Here is a 20,120-nt window from a genome sequence, read left to right on the forward strand (position 1 = left end):
TGGGGGGAAAAGGATGGTCCCGAATCCTGCACCCACCAAATAGTCTGCTCATCTGGGGATGCAGGAGAGGGGAGGGAAAGAGGAGCCTGGGTCTCTTGAAGGCTGTTCCTACAGGGGAAGCAGGAGGCAGGGAGAGGTTGTAGGACTCGCTGCTTCTCCCCAGGAGATTAATTGTGGGAAGGTCTGTTCTCTCAGCACAGAGAGCTGGGGGGGTTGAGAGGATGAAAGGAGGAGAATCCCCAGTCTTCAACAAAACCAGTAGAGCAATGCTCCTAGAATGTTAGCAGAGGGGAAACTCTGGATGCTGATGGGCTGGGGCAAAGGTTATGTGATTTACAGAAGCACTCCAGTCTGAAGCTACTCACGTGATGACAACAGGCGCCACCTTGTTGGTGATGATGGACTTGGCTTTGTTGTTGTGGAGGCCAACCGTCTGGCAGGAGTGGATGCTAAGCGAGTGGCGGTCCTCCATGGTCCCGTTGCCGTGAACGTTCTCAAACGTAGCTGCTGAGACCGTTTGCTGAGCTGTGCTGGCAGTTGTACCCATAATCCACAGGCAGCTTCATAAAACAGCCAGGAGAACAGGCGGTAGGAAAGGGAGGAGAAACGACGAGACAAAACATTAGGGCTGATCTAAAGAGGACTTAACGCCAACCAAACGTCACGACAGAATTACCAGATGCTACACTTTAAACAGGCTCAGATCTGACACTGTACAGACAATTGTTGACCATGTCTCCCCCTTTAAAGGTTTTGCATAATTGGATGGTTTTGATGCTCATTAAAGTGTGGGTAGAGCCAGACAGAGTGTGGGCAGCTGCCTGGGCAGATTCCACCTCCGTTCACACACACCCCTCTGCCAATGCAACTCAGTTATATCCTTCAGCTCTCACAGCCAACACCCAGGTCACACAAACAAACATGGGGCTGGCCATCCCTCAATCCAACCCTGCTACTGTAGGCCTACAGCCTCTCCTGAGCAACAGAGGTGTGTCAGCCTGTGGGGACTCTGACCAGGCAGACAGACAGACAACTAAAACACACACATCCCCACGTTTCATTGGTGAGTGATCTATGTGAAACTGAACCCAGGAGGTTTAGCTCATCTATTCCCAATTTTCAAAACATAAAATAAAATTGCAAAGTAATAATGGCCTCCAAAGAATATATGGAATTAATCTGGCATTTCAGGATATGGACACACATGGTCCCCTTGGTCATGAATGCTAAGCTATCTTGCTGTTTAAGGGTAGGCTGAACTCCGCTCTCACGGTTTAAAGTGGGGTCTCTGTCCCTCCAGTTCAAGGAATACATAAGCACTGCAGTCTCCCATGCTGTCCCAGCAAACCTAGGTGCTACCCTCGCTCTGCCACTGAGTTGCTGAGGATATGTCTACACCGTGAACCGCAATCTGTGGCAGTGAGTCTCAGAGCCTAGGTCAACAGGCTGGGCTTGTGCTACTGCACTAAAAATATCTGTGTAGACATGGTAGCTAGGGCTCTGAAGCCCAGCCCCGCTTTCTGAAAGCCTGGGTAGGGGTGGGCTTCAGAGCTCAAGCTGCAGCCCGAGTTGCAACATCAGCACAGCTGTTTGCAGCGCAGTAGCATGAGATCTGCAAGCCCAAGTCAGCCAACCCAGGTTCGAAGACTCACTGCCTGGGGCTGACACTCACTGTTTGGAAGTACCCTTACAGTGGCTTTGGGCAAAACACAACTTCTGTGTGCCTCACTTTCTCCATCTGCTTTCCCCTTTGCACAGGGCTTTGAAAGCTACTGATGAAGAGTTATGTCTACACTGCAATTAGATACCTGTGGCTGGCCCAGGCCAGCTGACTCGCGCTCATGGGCCTTGGGCTAAGGGGCTGTTCCATTGCAGTGTAGACATTCCAGCCTGGTCTGCGGCCCAAACTCTGGGACCTTCATGCCTTGCAGGGTCCTAAAGACCAGGCTCCAGCCTGAGCCCGAATGTCTACACTGCACTGAAAACAGTCTTTTAGCCCAAGTCCCAGGAGCCCAAGTCAGCTGGCACAGGCCAGCCACGGGTGTCTAACTGCAGTGTAGACATACTGAACAGCACGCTAAGTATTGCTGATGTCCCCACTAAAGACCTGGAGGGGAATGAGAGATCGCCCTCAGAGCAAGATCCTTTTAACTTTAGAAAAAGGGATAGGATGCAGAACAGGTACTGGCCTCTTACTCAATCCTTAGTATTCAGTTCAGTTGTCCCAGCAGTCACATTGCTCCTCTTGGTTTTCCCTCACTTTTAAAAATAGTTCAAAGCCCAATCTAGGGGCTATTGAAGGCCTTTATGAATGGAGTCGGGGGAAGGAAGGATGGGATGGACTGAGTTCAGGGACGAAATGATAGGGCCCCTTGGTTAACATCTCTTGTTAACTCAGAAGTCAGCCATGTTGTACATATCAGAGCACCAGATTTGCTGGTTGAGGGAAGTGTCTAGCCAGCCGCCTTCTTATGACAGTCCTAAACCCATAACATAACATGATGTAAGTTCCTTAACTGAGTGCCCCCTTTGCACAAACACAAGCTGACAGGGCATGAAGAAATGAAGATCCTTGAGTTTGGAAGGAGAGGAGCTAAGGAGGCATGTGAGCTATTAGTGGGGACTCTGCTGTTCTGGGGGGAGGGTGTCTTCAACTCTCCTCTAGCTGCAGACTAACTATGCTCTTACACCCAAACCTTCTCTAGATGACAGCACCCTTCCAAACACAACTCATCAGCTCCCACCCACCCCCTTCAAATTCAACAGATTCTTGGGAGGATCTTTGAAACTGGTAACATGCCACTCTCCCAAAGGACTCTGGTGAGAGACACAGAACAAAGATGCTTTTGAAAGGATCAGGAGAATGCAGAGTCTAGCCATCTGCTTTCCTGAGGTCTTCAATTGCTCTTAGCCAACACAGCAGACACACACACATGAGCATCTTTCCAGTGATAACTAAATAGAGAGCATGAGCCTGAACTAATGGTAATGGAGGCTGGAAATTAATATGCAAGAGGAAAATGAAAACAGTTTTTCCTAGATAGAAATACTGACCTCTCAGACTAATTTCAAGGGATATGAGGAAGCTGCAGGGAGAACTGTACAGGATCCAAGGGAAGTGTTGCAAAAGCTAAGATTATATTCCATCTGAGGAACTGGGCTAGAAGAGCAGGGACAAGTGCTTCAGTCGCTCCCTGATGGCTGTATCTGGCTCTCAGACCATAAGGGAAATATTCTCTCTCTGAAGATAGAGCTTTAGCAGTGAGTCTTACAGAAAGGTTGGATGCCTATATTTTTTCCTTTTGTTTGCTCATGGACAATTACTCTTCAGAACTAGGAAGCACCAGTCCTATACTGCTGTCATCTGGCAATACTCCAGCAGAATGACTACACACCACCTCAACCTGGTTAAGTTATGGGAACTGTGAAGGCAGGGAAGAGGTGCATTTCAGATCAGCCAGCCCATTCCGGAGGTTCTCATTTGCTCCCCCATATAAAACTCTTCATTCATATTGTTATGAATCCCCCTAACTAGAAGGGTTGTAGGGAACTCCCTTAGTCTACCTGCTAACATAGGGACATCTGGCGAGGGAAAATATGCATCTCTAAACTCCATTCTACCAAGAGAACCTACCAAAGGGACATTTTGCTTTAAGATTTGGGGGAGAGAGGGAGCGGTGAACATAATAGGACAATAACTACCAAGGATCCATTGTCATATATTCTTCAACATCTAAGGTTGTGTCACTCATACCAGCCAGCAGGTGGCACCATTACATGATATAAGGCTTTCCCAGTAGCAAAAAGCACAAAGTACTCCCAGCGCCTTCTGCCTCAGAGAAGGAAGATTAGCATTATTGTTTATTTGTACAGTGCCAAACAGTGTGTTACTCTACAGACAAGGTCCCTGCCCCAGACTGAAGATGCTTTAAAGAGTAAATATTAATAAATATTTATTTTGAATGTCCAAGTGACTTTTTTTTCTCTAAGCCTCTCACCTCATTTCCAAGTCTGATTAAAGTTTCTGCCCGTGTTTCTTTATTTTATGTTAAGATGCCTAGCTAATATGCTAATTCTGCCTCCTAACAAAAATGTTCAGGTTTTTAAAAAAGGTGACTAAGTTCACCAAATATTGATTGTGCTTGATATAAATTGAAACACCTTCCTCTCCTGCAGTTAGGTAATGTTGCTTTTTTAGTAAAGATATTTTAAGCCTCCATCTGACTTAGTTTTCCTGGAGCTAAGAACTCCATTCTACCTCCCCAGCCCCAATCAAGCATTTATATTCATGCCTAATACTTCAGCCAGCATGACCTTTCACTTCTGACGGTAAATAAAATGTCAGGGATATAGCAGTCTCTCATCCAAATTCAAGACAGCGGAAGTTAAAGGCAAGGAACACTATTTTCCCCTTGGTATAAGAATGATTAAAAAGTGGAAAGGCACCAACCAGGTCCAGATAAGATCCCAACAGAGGCTCTTAAGGGAAACTTGAAGAGCACAAGTCATTTTGATGGGCATCTTACAAAAGATATGGGAGGAGGAAGAAGAAAAAAATACTAAAGGAGTTGGAAAAGGGTCATACAGTGAAGTTGCCAAAGAAAGGAGATATCAGTCAGTTCAAAAATTGAGGGATATTCAATTGCTGTCTATCCCAAGTAAGGTTTTTACATGCATCATTCTAGACAGAATAAAGAAAGCAGTAGGTTCAAGGTTATGACAAGAACAGATAGGGTTCAGACAGGAGAAATCATGTATAGATCAAATAACTGTACGTATCATCACAGAATTGTTGATCGATTGGCAATCACACCTTTACATGAATTTTATAGCTTTCCAAAACGCCTTTGATACAGTGAATAAAACAGTTTAGAACAGAAATTTTTGAACATCATTCAGAGCATCTATGAAAATATAACATGCCAAGTAATATACAACAGCAAACTGGTGTCAGACAGGGATGTCTTATGTCACAGATAATCATTTTACTGATAGCAGATGTGGTAATGAGAAAGACCACAGGATAAACAATGGACTTTCACACAGAAATTAGAAGACCTTAACTTAGCAGATGACATCAACTTGCTATCCTATACCCACAGAAACATGCAAGCCAAAACAAAAATATTCAGGTCTATGCACAATTAGTAGGGGTGAAAAATCAAGACCAACTGAGAAAACCAAAACCATGAGAATTAGCACACAACAAGAAACACCAACAACACTTTCTAGGACTGACATGGAAGGGGTCAGATATTTCCCATCTTGGCAGCATTGTAAGTACAACAGGAGGAACAGACGAAGGCATTAAAGCCAGAAAAGTGAAAGCCAAACACACCTGCCTAACTCTAAAGCCAATCTGGAGAAACAAATTTTGTCCTCCAAACTGAACTTTGAATATTTAACACCATTGTAAATGTCAGTCTTACTATAAGCAACGTGGAGATTTATTAAGACCTTACTACCTGGACTCCAAGTTTTTATAAACAACTGCCTTAGACAAATTCTCAATATCAGATGGTCAGAAAAAAAATTCACAAAACGAGGAACTCTGGAGGAGGACAAAACGAAAATGGAGACGGCTAGGACGTACATGGAGGAAAGACCCAAATGACAAAGTTACGCAGGCATTGGACTGAAATCCCCAGGTCAAGAGGTGATGAGGTAGATCCAGGGCTCTATGAAAGCGCACAGTAGAAGCGGAACTGAAAGCTATCAAAATGACAACAGGAAGCTAAGACAGAAGCAAGAAACTGTCAAAGATGGGAGGCAATGCTGAAGGCCCTATGTTCTGCATGGAATAGAGAGAGATAAGTCAACTAAGGCATAAGCGGGTGCAGCTCCCTAGCTGTTCTAGAGAGAGTCTACATGAAATGCAATCCATATAAACATCTCCCTCCCTGGGGTTTGCCTTTATTTGTTAGCTTGGCTGTTTGTAAGGCTTCCCTATAGACTCCTCTGTCTCAAATCCTAGATTCCTCTATTCTATAACCACTCCCATCTCACTTACATTCAGGATGGCATTAACAAGCCAAACCTACCACAATATATCAGCAGAAGTCAGTCAGCCATTCCCTGAAGGATTTCAACGCCTGCTAACAGATTGGATCAACTTCTGCCCCAGCTGCCCTGATTACACCTGGCATTTGTGACTTTGCAGATGCTAGTGACTAAGTATTATGCAAATATAAATACGGTCTACTCTGGATGTGGTTAAGTAATTCTGAAGTGGTCTTGGCTGCTGTTTACATGGATCTGGTGCTTTAATAACAGGTGGTATTTTGATTGTTAACTGCTTCATGATTAATTCTGGTCTCTTTGGGAATTTTTGATGTATATCTGGAGTAGACACTGTGCAACCATTGTTTGACTTAGGGATTATTCCATTCTGCTCAAGGAATGCCAATTTTCCCTGCTCCAGCCTACATTTGGAATATGTGTGGAGTGGGAAGACGACATCAAGCTAGCGGACTGCTTGCATTCACGTGGCATTGCTCTCTTCAAGGAAGGTGGAGAGGAGGCAGATTTTTATCATTCCATCATTAACGGAATTGCCTCGTGGCTGCTTTGCAGACTTACTGGCAGCCTCCAGGCCAGTAGTGTATATCCTCTGATTTGTCAAAGCCGGTTCAGAAAGTCTCTACTAATCCAATCCAGCCTCTCCAGCCATGCACATTCTCCTCCCCTGTACTTGCCCCACAGGCAATCTTGACAGATTAAAGAAAATGCACAAAAGTTTAATTAGAGTTTGGTAAAATATTAGCATTTCATTTTACCATCCCATCATTGCTAATCACTGGGAGATTTGTGTGTATTGAAAATATAGCAGCTGTGTGCCGGCATCTCAGGCGCCTTTAAACACAGTTTCACGTGCAGCAATTGTTTCCATGGATTGTTTCCAACGCTAATGTTGAGGTGCATCCAGCCTTCCAATGTTTGTAGAATACCACTTAGGCACTCTACAATAAATAAATAATAATAATAATAATTATCTAGTAACGTTTCTCCACAAAGTACCAAAATAAAAATTAAAAAAACACCACCAAGCAACACTGCAATTAAACACAGATCCAAGCCTTGAAACAAGAAAGGAAACAATTCCAGGGACTGATCTTGCACCACTGACTCAACAGGAGCAGGTTCAGACCCTAAGAGGGTACAAGGCCGGGAACTATCTGCAACGACAAGTTGGGATACACTGAAATGGAGTCTAGGCACGATGGAAAGAATTTACCATGCAACATTGCTCTGAACAGAAGAGTGAAACAGTTACAGTAAGTTATTTGCTGCGGAATAACGCTGTTGTCACTACTGAGCTGGGAGAATTATTCTGAGCAACTCTGGAGGTTTAATGGAATGGCAATACTTCCCTTTAGTTGCCTGCAGCCCTCTCACTCGAGTCTACAGGAAAACATGGTGCTGGTGACAAGATCCAGCTGCTCAACGCAGAAGAACCCAGACAAGACAGATGTTTGCAGTCATCCACCCAGCAGCTGGCTACTAGACAGCCACTGTCATCGGGGATTTCCTTCCTTCACTATAAAAGCATCTCTGTAATTCTGTAGAAAAAATGTGTGCCACAACCTACCTCCTTCCCTCCCCCAAGCTCTGCGTTAGCCAAAGATTCCCCCTTGAGTTTGTGGCAAAGACGTTCCCCCACCTTCCCCCCAAATTAGTAGCACAAAGAATCAAATCCAGTTCAGAGCTCTCACACTGCACCGACTTTGTGCTCTTATGAAACTCCATTTGTCCTACTTCACAAGACCAACACTCTAAAATCCAGACAAAAGCAAACAGTTAAGCAGGAGGATCCTCCCCTGAATTGGCACCAGCTAAGAGTATCTTGCATCACTTGACCCCTTTAGAACAATACGTTGACTGTCACTGATGGGCACTGGAGTGGGCCATGCCCAGAACTTGTCACCCGAACAAAAAAAACAAAAAAAAAAGATTGCTGTCACTGGAGGTCTCGGTATGGAAGAAAGAAGAAAAGTATGACTCCGGTTCAGGATGGAGAGGAAGTGAGATGAATTCTAGAGGACTCACACCCATCAAAAACAATACAGAAAGAACTGAACAGAGTTACAGTTTTGACTAACAACATGGCATTGCAGAAGAGATCACATCAGAAAATCCACCCTGGTAGTTTACATCTTAGACTTAAAGGGAAGCTTGTCAAGGTTTTAGACCCAGAAGTATACAGTAATACTCATTTGGTGTACATAGAATCTTTAAATCAGGGATCTCCAAGCTCTTTATAAATCTCAGTGAATTAAACTCACAGGGTTGCAAATGGGCAAACTGAAGCAGAGAGGTGAAGTGACGTGCCTAAGGTCACATAGCAATTTAGTGGCAGAGAAAGGAATAGCCCCCCGATGCCCAATAACTTGCTCCAACCTCTAGTTTGAAATGTCACTCTTTCCTGTTGTATTTAACACCCTGACTTTAAAAGAAAAACAAAATCCTACAAGCAGCTAAAAAATAATTTTTTTTACTGAAGATAAACAATTTAAGAACAAATCTGTTTGGATGCACATGATGCTAGTATACAGTTTTATGTTAGGACTACACTATTGTAAGTCACGATGTTAAGATATTTTTCTAATTTCTGATCACGTAGAAGAAAGTAGTGATACATCAAGAGAACTTAGTGATAAGAAATCGTTTCTTAAAGCAAGACAACTTCCGGACCACAAAACCCTCAACTGTCTCTTCCTTCAGATGTTGAAAGAAAGAAGGACTGTTTGTGACTGAGGGATGAGTTCTGATGGGTCTTTTACTGAATTCTGCAATCTGCTCTTATGAATTAACACCGATGTGATAAAATTATTGACTTTTTTGTTTCAACTACGCAAGCTTTGTTTGTTTTTCTTGTTTCAATTCACCCAAGGGTGCTCAACACCAAGCTCTGCCCCCACCAGATCCCTTCCCCCAAAACCCCCACCTCCCTCTTCCCACCCCTACTCCTCCCAGCGCCTCCTGCACGCCGTGGAACAGCTGATCATGGTGGGCAGGAGGTGCACTAGGGAGGAAGAGAAGTTGATCAGTGGGGGCGCCGGCGGGGGGAGGCACTGGGCGGAAGAGGCGAGCTTGGCTGCCGGTAGGTGCTAAGCTAAGTAAATAGAGCAACAGGACAATATCTTTATGCTAGCAGACAAAAGTCAACAGTCCAAAGATGAATAACTCTCAATACAGGAGGTTGACTTGAGACTGAAGAAGTTTATTGTGGAGATTTCCTTTCTGGAGGCAGAAAATTTACTGTATGGCTAGTGAGCCCCAAAACAACTTACAAAACCTCTGGGAGAGGCAAGGGGAATGAGGGAAAAATCTTTTATTGGACCAACTTTTGTGCTACACAGAGCTCTTCTTCCGGTCTGGGAAAGGTACTCAGGCCCGGTCTACACTATAAAGTGAGATTCCCTGAATTACCTAATAAAGCCAACCTAACCCCCAATGTAGACAGCACTAGGTCAATGAAGAATTCTTCCGTCGACCTCGCTAATGCCTCTCGGGGAGGTGGATTAACTGTCACTGTAGAGAGGATCTATACTGACGCACTGCTGCTGCAGCATTTCTAGTGGAGACACAGGGCTAGTAAGTTTTCAGTTTAGACATCAGCACAGTTATGTCTCTCTGATGTGTGAAAAATCCACATCCCCGACCAACGCAGTTAAGCCAACTTAACCCCCAGTATAGACAACGCTAGGTTGATAGAAGAATTCTTTCTATCAACCTACCTACTGCCTCTCAGGCCATGTCTACACTACAAACTTTGGTCACTGCAAGTTACGTCAGCATTAAGCTGCCATAATCTGTATATCGCTTGTCCATGTACATACTTGTCTCCTTGTGTTGGCGCTGTGCACACTCACCAAAAGTGCTTGCATCAATGCATAATGCAGTGCATCATAGTATCCCACTGTGCAACCTGCCACCGCCAGCGCATTGTCTTTTGGGAAGTTTTGGCAATGCCTGGTGGGTCCAAAATGAACCATGCAGGGGTGACTGGGAGCAGAAGGTCAACTTCCCAGTGTGCAGCTGTCTCCGTCCCATAATGTAGTCTATATCCCAAATTTTTCACGCCTTTTCAAAAAATCCCATGAACCCGTATGTCCTTCCTTGCTATTCGCCATCTCTGACAGAAGCATGCAGAGCTGCGCAGGCTCCATTATTGTCATAAACATTGCAAGTATAGGACACTCTGGTATTTGCAGAGAAGCAAGAATAACCAAATCTGCAAGGAAAATGACGATTTCCTGGAGGGCAGACTGCTGTGGGACATAGCGAGAACCAATTCAAGGTTGTTGTTGGCATTCATGGAGCACATGGTAGAGCACCAATTCTGGGCCTGAGAAACAAGCACTGCCTGGTGGCATTGCATCATAATGCAAGCTTGGGATGACAAGCTGCAGAACTTTTGGATGCACAAGGCCACATTCCTGGATCCGTGTGCTGAGCTCACCCTACCCCAGATGTCCAGTGCAAAGACATCAAAATGAGAGCTGCACTGACAGTGGAGAAGTAAGTGGCAATCGCACTGTGGAAACTTGCAATGCTGGATTGCTACCAGTCAGTGGGAAATGGGCGACATGGATCAGCGTTCACGTCGCACTCCCCTTCAGTATACAGCACCGGTCAGGGAAGCTAATGATCCAACCAGTGGACCAAATTCGGTGATGAATCCTGGTCACATGCCACCTGAGGCATGTTGCACATACACTAAGAAGTGGGAAATCAGTTTGGAGTTGGAAACTTCACTGTGAAGGCTGTTGTCATGCACGTGTACAGGACTACGTAGGACTGTGACTCTCGGCAATGTGCAGGACCCAGGGGATAGATTTGCAGCAATGGGGTTCCCAAACTGCGAAGTAACAGATGGCACATTTATCCCCCTTTTGGCAGCAGACTCCCTTGTCACAGAGAACATCAACAGAAAGGGCTACTTTTCTATGGTTGTGGATCAACGTGGACACTTTGCCGACATTACTGTGGGCTGGTCAGGGAAGGTGCATGATGTTTGCATCTTTAAGAACACAGGACTTTTCAGAAAGCTCCAAGCAGGGACTTTTATTCCTTGACCAGTGGAATACTACTGGCAATGCTGAAATGCCAGCAGTGATCCTGGGGGACTCAGCCTACTCCTTGTTCCCCTAGCTCAGGAAGCCATATGCTAGCCACCCGAACAGCAGCAAGGAAAGACTCAACTACCAGCTCAGCAGGTGCAGGCTGACAGTTGAATGTGCTTTTGGTAGATCAAAAGGATGCTGGCATTGTTCACTCACAAGATTGGATCTCAGTGAAAAAAAAATCCCAACGGTTATAGCTGCCTGCTGTGTCCTATGTAATATCTGTGAAGCAAAGGGGGGAAGTTGCTGCCGGAGTGAAGGGTGGAAATGGAGTGGATGTCTGCTGAGTTTGAAGAGCCAGACACAAGCTATACGGCTCAGGGAGGTGCTGAAGGAACACTTTAATTGAGCATTGGCCTGCTAAACCCAGGGTTGTGAGTTTAATCCTTGAGGGGGCCATTTAGGGATCTGGGGCAAAAATTGGGGATTGGTTCTGTCCTGCTTTGAGCAGGGGGTTGGACTAGATGACCTCCTGAGGTCCCTTCCAACCCTGATATTCTATGATTGTAAGAATTGTGAGCTTCAGTAATGCGTTATGGTGTAACATGCTCTGCCTGGCCCTGCTGTTTCAGGGCCTGTTAGGAATTGTGTGGTGCTTGGTGTACATGTATTAATATAACACTGTCAATGCCCCTACTAATTTTGCAGCGCTTGCTGTACATTTATGATTACTACACTGTGTGTGTTTGTCACTGATCCTATGAGTTGTGTCACACTGAAAAGTAACAAGTATGTGGGTGGTTTCAGAACTGCTAGGCACCCTGCAGTATAGAATGTGAACTAATAAAGAAAACATATGTTCCAAATAATAGAATTTTATTCAGTAGCAAACCAGTGAAAAGAAAAATCTGCAATTTAAAATCAAATAAATTCTATTCTATTAGTTTTAGGTTTTTAATGTATCAAAAGGCAAGAACATTCATATCCATTTTAGCTACACATACAGCTGCCATGGCTTTCACAGGTCAGTGCATGTGAAGCTGTGTCCTTAAGGTTGTCCTTAATGTCCCACGGGTGGAGAGGTAGGGTAGGGATGTGGCCCCTGATGCCACATGGAATGCTGAGGGGGGTGTAGGGATGTGCCGCAATGGAGTTCTCCATGGACTGCAAAGGGAGGTGAGCCTGGGCGTGTTAAATCTGTAGATTCACAAGAGTCTGCAGCATTTGTATTTGCTGCTAGAGAAGCCCCATTTTGTCCTGGTGCTTTTCCACTCCACTCCTTCCTTCTCCAGGCTGCTACAATGTTTAACTGTGAGCAAAGGGCCTCAAGGGTGATCCAGCAGTGGCTTGCAGGATCCCCTTGAACATGTCACCTGAGTTGTCTTCTTTGTCCTCTTTATCTGACAGACACACTGCAGCTGTGAAGGGGGAACCCCTCCAGGCTACAATGGCAACAGCTGCAGATACAATACACAGAGGTACTATTGTTGTCGGTACAGTCACAATGGCAAGCGAAACTTAAGATTCTGAACTGCCTTCCTTTGTCCCCCTAACGTTTTAAACAAGACGTGCTTATTGACACTTCTGCTTCAGAGACCTTGTGCACGGCATCACTCACAGCACCAGTCATGGTGAGTCTGACCCACGAGGGGTGAGGAAAATGAGAAGGGAATAGCTCAGTTGCATGAAACTATGAGTATAGGTCAATCACATTGAATACTGGCACTACTTTCCACAGGTAGTGGTGATTTTAGCCCATCTCTCACTCCTGAGGGTAACAAAGGCAGAGAGAGCACAGCTGCTGCTGGCATCCCGAAGATGCCCGGGCCCGTATATTGCCTGCCGAAGTAAAGTGTCCTACTGCTGAGGAAGAAATAAGGCCGCCATCCCTAGAAACCTTCAGGAGAGGACTGCAGAATACCTCCATGAAAGTTTCATTGAGATCTCTCAGGAGGATTCAAGGGACATCTCTATGTATGTAAACAAACTGCTCCGCATGCCCTTCCTCACCTGACTCTACAGGGGCATGAAAAGCAGATAACACTAGCTCTTGTCCACTTCCAGTACAAGTAAATTAATGCAAAGTTAATAGCTGTGTCTTGTTAAGTTCCCACCACTGTAATGGGAAATACATTTACACTTACCCCAGGTTCCTTCTCTACGTTGGGTTCTTCCATGCTCCACTGACAGGACTGACTTGTTTGTGGTGGAGTCTCAAACAGCTCCTGACAAGTGGCTTAGCTGGACCCCTCAGTCACATGTTCCCCCATCCTTCTCCTTGTCCTCTCTGTTCAGGACAAGGGCCTGTGGCTTGGGCTCCTTGGAAGCTCCATGGTGATATGCAGGGTGGTTGTGGGGTTTCCGCCAAGAATGGTATACAGCTCTTTGTAAATGCAACAGGTCTGCAGCTCAGCACCGGATTGACTGTGGGCCTCCCTGCTGTAGTTCCTTCACTTTCACCTGGCCCTGCTGCTGGTCCCTGCCCTACCTCTTCTCCTGCATCCCCCATGAAATCTACTCTTAGATATCAATGTTTCTACAGCTGGTCCATAGCCGTGCCTGCAGAGCCTCTTCTCCCCACAGGCCCAGGAGATCCAATATCTCCCATCTACTCCAAGCCACAGCACATCTGGAGCATGTAGCCAACATGGTCAGCTGGGCACTTGTGCACAACAATGGAGGGCTGCTAAGTTTGCTCACCAAACTGGGTAATCAGGAAAAGGCATTTCAAAAATCTGTGGAGCTTTAGAGAGTCGGGGAGCCTTCCAGTCTCTGTGATCCCTGAGCAATGGAGTTCACAACTGAGACCAGAGCGGTCAGTGTCTAGCATTGTGGGACAGCTGCTGGAGGACTGTTAAGGTTGACAAAAGCAATGCAGTGCGTCAACCTCAGTACATCAACCATGGCTCAGTGCCACTCAATTCTTGGTATAACAGGGTGCTTACAAACGTAAGTGCAGACACACACAACTATGTCAACGCAAAGTGGCTTATGTCAACCTAACTTTGTAGTGTAGACCAGGACTCAGGGAGGTGGATTACCTATGGCGAAGGGAGAACCCCTCCCACTTGCATACAAGGTCTACACTGAAGCTCTACACCAACAGAAAGTTAACATTTCAAGTGTAGACAAGCTCTTAGCCTCAGGAGCATCACAGCTAAATACAAGCAGGAACAGATTGCTTAGCACAAGCAATTAACACATATTTTAAGAGACTATTCAAGGTGAAGTGGCCTTTTAATACTTCTACAGTCATGGACAAACAAGGGGAGTTAGTGGGTTACAGATTATTGTAAAAAGACATAAATCTGGTGTCTGTATTATGACCATGATTTTTAGTGTCTGGCAGAGTAATGAATTTAAGCTCCTAGACTTGTCTTTTGAAAGTGTTGTGCTGTATGGACTTCTGGGCTCAGGCTGGAGTCCGAGCTCTGGGACCCTCCCACCCCGCAGGATCCCAGAGTCCAGAAGTCTACACAGCTATGAAACAGCCCCGCAGCCAGAGTCCTGCAAGCCAGAGTCAGCTGACCTGGGCTGTAAGACTCAGTGTTGTGGGTGTTTTATCTCAGTGTGGATGTATCCTCCGAGTACTTCCTCCAGCCCTGAAGAAGAGCTGTGTGTAGCCTGAAAGCTAGTCTCTCTCACCATCAGAAGTAGATCCAATAAAAGATATTACCTTACCCACCTTTCCTCTCTAATATCCTGGGACCAACATGGCAAAACCTCTGGGAGGCAGCTGAAAGCAGCAAGCCCTCTCTACATATCAACCAGACTGGAAGAAACCAAAACCACATAAATCTATGCACATAGATACTAAGAGTATTTACAGAAAAGGCTCCCCCTGGGGAAACATGATGCCCTTAAACAACTGCTGACACTTCACAGAGAACTTTGGAAAATGTCCTATTTTGAGACTATTCTACCTTCTGTAGCAATTTTTTTCCCCAGTTCTTCTCTTGCTCCTTACTACTAAAGGTAGTTGCATAAAAATAGATTATTTCTGAGAAACTTTGGCTCCTGGAGATTATTCTTTGATTGAAATAAAAATCTTCTGCAATTTCGTCATCTCAACAGCAACAACTAGTGATCTCACCTCAAGCCTAGCAGCGCAGTCTGCTATGCATGTGTGCCCTCAATGTTCTAAGCCATAAAAAACCTAATATCCTATCGCATCCACATGGAAACAAACTAACTTGAAAAAACTGATTAAGAAATTGAGACACACACACACACACATACACCCTCACCTAAAATTGTGTGTGTGTGTGTGCATGTGCGCGCACACACTCACTTTATGAATACCTTGATTTTGTTGACACTTTCTGAACAAGTCAATCCTGGGAAGAGTCCAAGCATGATAAACTCGATGCCCAAGTTTGAGAAAGTATGGGCCACTGAAAAAATAAAAAATGGGGGCTATAATAGAAGTAGAATTTGAGGCTTCACCGTCTTGGCCGCTACCTCTCCCACATTAACAATGAGAAAAACTTTACATCAAAAGGATTTCAAAATTTGTAGCAGCCCTCAGCTGGTTTTAAAAGTTCAAGGACTTGAGCAGGAGAAAAGCTTTTAGCCAGAATTGTTTTCTGCAAAATTTTGTTTCATTCAGATTCAGCAGAACTTTATGAACAGCAAACACAACTCAATACACTACAATTATCCAACATGCCCAGATGACTTTGCTATCTTCACTGCAAATATGCATGTTCTGGGCGCAGGATCCCCCTGACCCTGAGGAATACTGAATGCCCTATACTTGCATGTGTACGGTGAAGGTGATATGGTTTTAAATCAAGATTGAAATAGAGCAGATCTTTGATGTTTTTCTAAAACAGGAATTAATTCAGGGAAGTCCTATGGCCTGCGTTATGCAGGAGGTCAAAACAGATTATCACAATGGTCCCTTCCAGCCTTATATATGTCTCTCCAGTCCTGCCCTAGAAATCCATGGTATTTCACGGCAAACCTCCAAAGGAGGGGTTTTTTTTTTAAAGCAATAAACCACAGCAGTGAACAACAATGAATTGCATGAAAAAAAATTGACAGATTTTGAAATGTTCTTTAAAACCACACTGAATGCACAGTGAAAATCAAGAAAGAAATATAAATTATTTCATTGCTGCTCACCACCACACAAGTGCATATGTACACACAGAACATACAAAACTCTACACGGAGGGAGAAGAGGTTATAATAAGGGAAGATCTAGTACTCTCTAGTCACTATCAAGGCTGTGCATCCTCACAGTGGCATCTTGTGTGGCCAGTGAAACAACTCTGGAGAAAACCACCATAATAGGGAAGCGTTTATGTTATTTGTGCTGAGAGGGGATAGCCAAGAAACATCTTCCAAAACAGGCATAAGCTTCTGTTGCAGGTCAGCAAAAAGAAAAAAGGATAGGTGGGGGTAAGAGAGAGGAGAGAAAAGAGGTTCCCCCCATCCCATTATAGACTCAGTTTTGTTATCTATAAATATTCTGAACTTGACTGAGGAACTTGCCATTTTCTAAGGACTTTCTTCTTTTATAACTAATACATACATACTAGAGTTGGACTGCACTCTGAACGCTTCCAGACTCTGCATAAGAGTTTTGATCCAGACTCTAATTTCACATCTGGACTCTCCCTCGCTCCCTCTTTCTCTGCAGTGTACTGAATCAAAACCATAGATTCGGACACCCTTGAACTTTGGGACAGTTTGGATCAGGAATGCAACTCTAGCTGGGGCCCACGTATAATGTTATAGGAAATATGCTCTCCATGTACCATTCCCCCCAAATTATGCTCTAACAGTGACCCCTCAAGAGCTCTATAATATTCTGATTTAATAACCAGATTCCTGTTAATGAAACACTGGAATTGCCATAATAGATCAGACCAGCAGTCCATCTAGTCCGGTATCCCGATCCCAGCACTATAAAGGCCATGTGGAACATGATGACTACTCCATTCAAACATCTTGTCTTCCCTAGGACATTTGCAGGGCCAGTGCAAGGATGTTTCATGCCCTAGGCGAAGCTTCCACCTTGCGCCCGCCCAGCCCTGCGGCAGCTCCCTGCCCCCCCCTTGCCCTGAGGCGCCCCCCTGCGGCAGCTCCACGGCCCCCCACCCTGAGGCGCCCACCCCGCGGCAGCTCCCTGTCGCCCCCCTCTCTCTCCTCAGCCCAGGGAGCCACTTGCGGCAGCTCCCCGCAGCCCCCTCCCTCGGCCTGGGGAGCCACATGCAGCAGCTCCCCGCCCCACCTCACCTCTGCTCCGCCTCCTCCCTGAGCACGCCACCGCTTCTCCATCCTCCCAGGCTTGTGGCACCAATCAGCTGTTTGGCGCACAAGCCTGGGAGGGAGAGAAGCAGAGCAGGGCGGTATGCTCAGGGGAGGAGGCCGAGCAGAGGTGAGCGGGGGGGGGGAGCGGTTCTCCTGTGCGCCGCCCCCCCCCCCCGTTACTTGCTGCAGGCGGCCCTCCCCGCGCCCCCCTGCCCCAGCTCACCTCCACTCTACCGCCTCCCCAGAGCGCGCTTTTGGCCGCCCCCAACCACTTGGCACCCTAGGCGACTGCCTAGTTTACCTAGTGGTTGCACTGGCCCTGGACATTTGCCTCGGCTGACAGTAGTTGTCAGGAAAGGGTGCAGGTTGACTACGATGTCAGAGAAGGGTCAAACCATGTTCAGCAGTTTCTGAAAGCACAGCTGATATTTGCTGTGAGCTTCCAGACCAAAAGGAGCAACATGACAATCCCAAAGGAGCTCCTCTGCCTCCTTGCTCTCCAGCTCACACCCACTCTAACCAGGAACATTTGATTTCTCTCCCAACTGGTTTATTAATAAAATTGTTTTTGATACAGTTCTCAGAGAAGTGTTGGAGAGTGGCAATAGGGGGCACGTAAGAACTCAGCATGCTTTATAAGTCTCCCACAAGAACTGAGATTTCTTATTTTTTGGTAAACAATTACTTGTAAGTCATTCCACAAGAGACTGTAAGCAGTTAATAGGTCAAAAATTTTAGTTTGTCACTTCAGAGTTTGTCACGCATGCTTAACAGCTCACATACTGGACACTGCTTTCAACAGCATTACTTCTGCTTTGGGAGCCACCATGGTCTAGCAGAGAGAGCACTGGCCAGAATCAATGGGCGTGGATTTAGTTCTTGGCTCTGAAACTGATCTCCTATGTGACCTTCAGCCACTTACTTCACCTCCCTTAGCTCTATCTCCCCTCCCCCCCCAGTGTCGGGTTTGTCAATTTAGACTGTTAGCTCTTTGGGGTAGGGACCATGGCTCACTGTGCGTTTGTACAGTGCCTAGCACAGTGGGGTCCTGATCTCATTTGGAGCCTCTAGGAGCTACCATAACACAAACCAAAGTCATTTACACCAGAGTAACTGAGAGCAGAGCAAGTCTTAATCTCTTCCAGCTTAATTACATAGCCACTCTTACAGTTTTATTCTTAGACTTGCTGCCCCAAACACAGCAAACTCAGGATTGGTGGGACGTCTGCACTTGGGACAAGAACTGAATGTGAAAGATTCCGAAAGATTTCAGTGTCAACACAAAGGAGGACAAAAAACGTTCAACACAAAACTGTCTGTAGTTTTTCAGACTAGCTCTACCTACAACACTGACACGATCAGGAGATCAGAATGCACGTGCATCTTGCCCTCCCTCTCCCAGTTTGCTACAAGCCTCATCGTGAGAGCAGATCAAGCATAGTAACAGGCCTAAGATCTGTCCCACGCTCCAAACACGTCAATGAGCTCTTTAATCCCCCTGCCCCCAAAGAAGTGGGAGCAACCAGCTGCCCACTCCTCAACTAACAACAGGCAGCCAACGCATAGAGCCCTGCGGAGATACAAAATGTGTACCCGCATCCAATCCACAAACACGGTCCACGGCTATTTGCAGATTTGCGGGGCTCTACCAATGCATGCAGATACAATAGAGGAGATCTCAGTCAGGACAGAGATTTTGATTTCAAATTTCCAAGGGATTACTACGAAGAGTAGGGAGGAAATACTATAAACGCCATGAAAAAAGTTACCTCTTCTACCTTCTAAGTATATGTCTAACTGCAATTAAAAACCTGCGGCTGTCCCATCCCAGCTCACTCAGGCCTGTGCGGCTCAGGCTAAAGGGCTATTTTACTGCAGTGCAGACACTTGGGGTTCAGGCTGCAGCCTGGTCTCTAGGACCCTGCAAGGTGAGAGAGTCCCAGAGCTCAAGCTGCAGCCTGACGCCAAATATCTACACCACAATTAATCAGCCCCTTAGCCTGAGCCCAGGGAGCGTACAGTCAACTGGTGTGGGCCAGACATGGAACAGTCTAACTGCAGTGTAGACATACCCTAAATGTACTCATTACCCATTTACAAGGAAAAAAACCTACAAAAGAAAGGATTTAAGAGCCATTTGAAACTACCACACTGGGTCCTGAATTTATGCAAAATTCAGCTAGGGCTGGGGTTGAAAATGGAAACAGGCCCTGCAGTTTTATGCCGAACTTTTTTGATGCACACATCATTCATCAAAGCTCAAAGTAAAACTTTTTGCAATCTCTGGATAGGCACAGATTTTTAAATTTGGAATGTTGTAGTATCATTTTGGTTTCAAAGCAAGAGAGCTGGTCACCTGACAGGTCTTTTAGTCAAACCAACCCTCAAAAATGCACATGCAATGAACAGATCTTAACTAGCCTTCCTGTTTCCATTTGAGCGTTGCCATTGCCAGTTTGACTTTGAATGAACTTGAAAGTCGAAAGGAAAAACTCCTGGGGTGTGAAGCCATGTGAACTTAAAAGAGGCTAAGGAATTTTGGCACACACCTGAACTGGCACATCTCTAGAAATGGAACAACCTGCTCTGCACTAGTTCATTGGAATGGTTTGTACTTGGAACCTCTCCTACCCAAACAGCTGCTAATACAGGGCCAAATTGAGCATAGCATTACAGGCCCATGCACAGCACCTCTGCTCCTAGAGTCACATGATTACATCAGAATCTCAGCTTTCACTAACGAAGTGAGTTTCCAGCTTTCATGGTTGTGAAGAAAACCATGAAAATGTGACC

The 20,120-nt window shown here is 45.6% G+C and overlaps 1 protein-coding gene across 6 annotated transcripts in view; it reads right to left on the reverse strand.

The window, feature by feature from the left end:
- The window catches only part of PALD1 (phosphatase domain containing paladin 1), a 193,058-nt gene that overhangs the window by 118,761 nt on the left and 54,177 nt on the right, over positions 1 to 20,120 (reverse strand). For all 6 annotated transcript variants that reach the window (XM_073353587.2, XM_073353590.1, XM_073353589.1 and 3 more), the window contains one exon: positions 366 to 560. In XM_073353587.2, coding sequence (XP_073209688.1) covers positions 366 to 560 — 195 coding nt within the window. The remainder of the gene's footprint in view (positions 1 to 365; positions 561 to 20,120) is intronic.

Source organism: Lepidochelys kempii, chromosome 7 (assembly GCF_965140285.1).
Source record: "Lepidochelys kempii isolate rLepKem1 chromosome 7, rLepKem1.hap1, whole genome shotgun sequence".
Taxonomy (NCBI): domain Eukaryota; kingdom Metazoa; phylum Chordata; order Testudines; family Cheloniidae; genus Lepidochelys; species Lepidochelys kempii.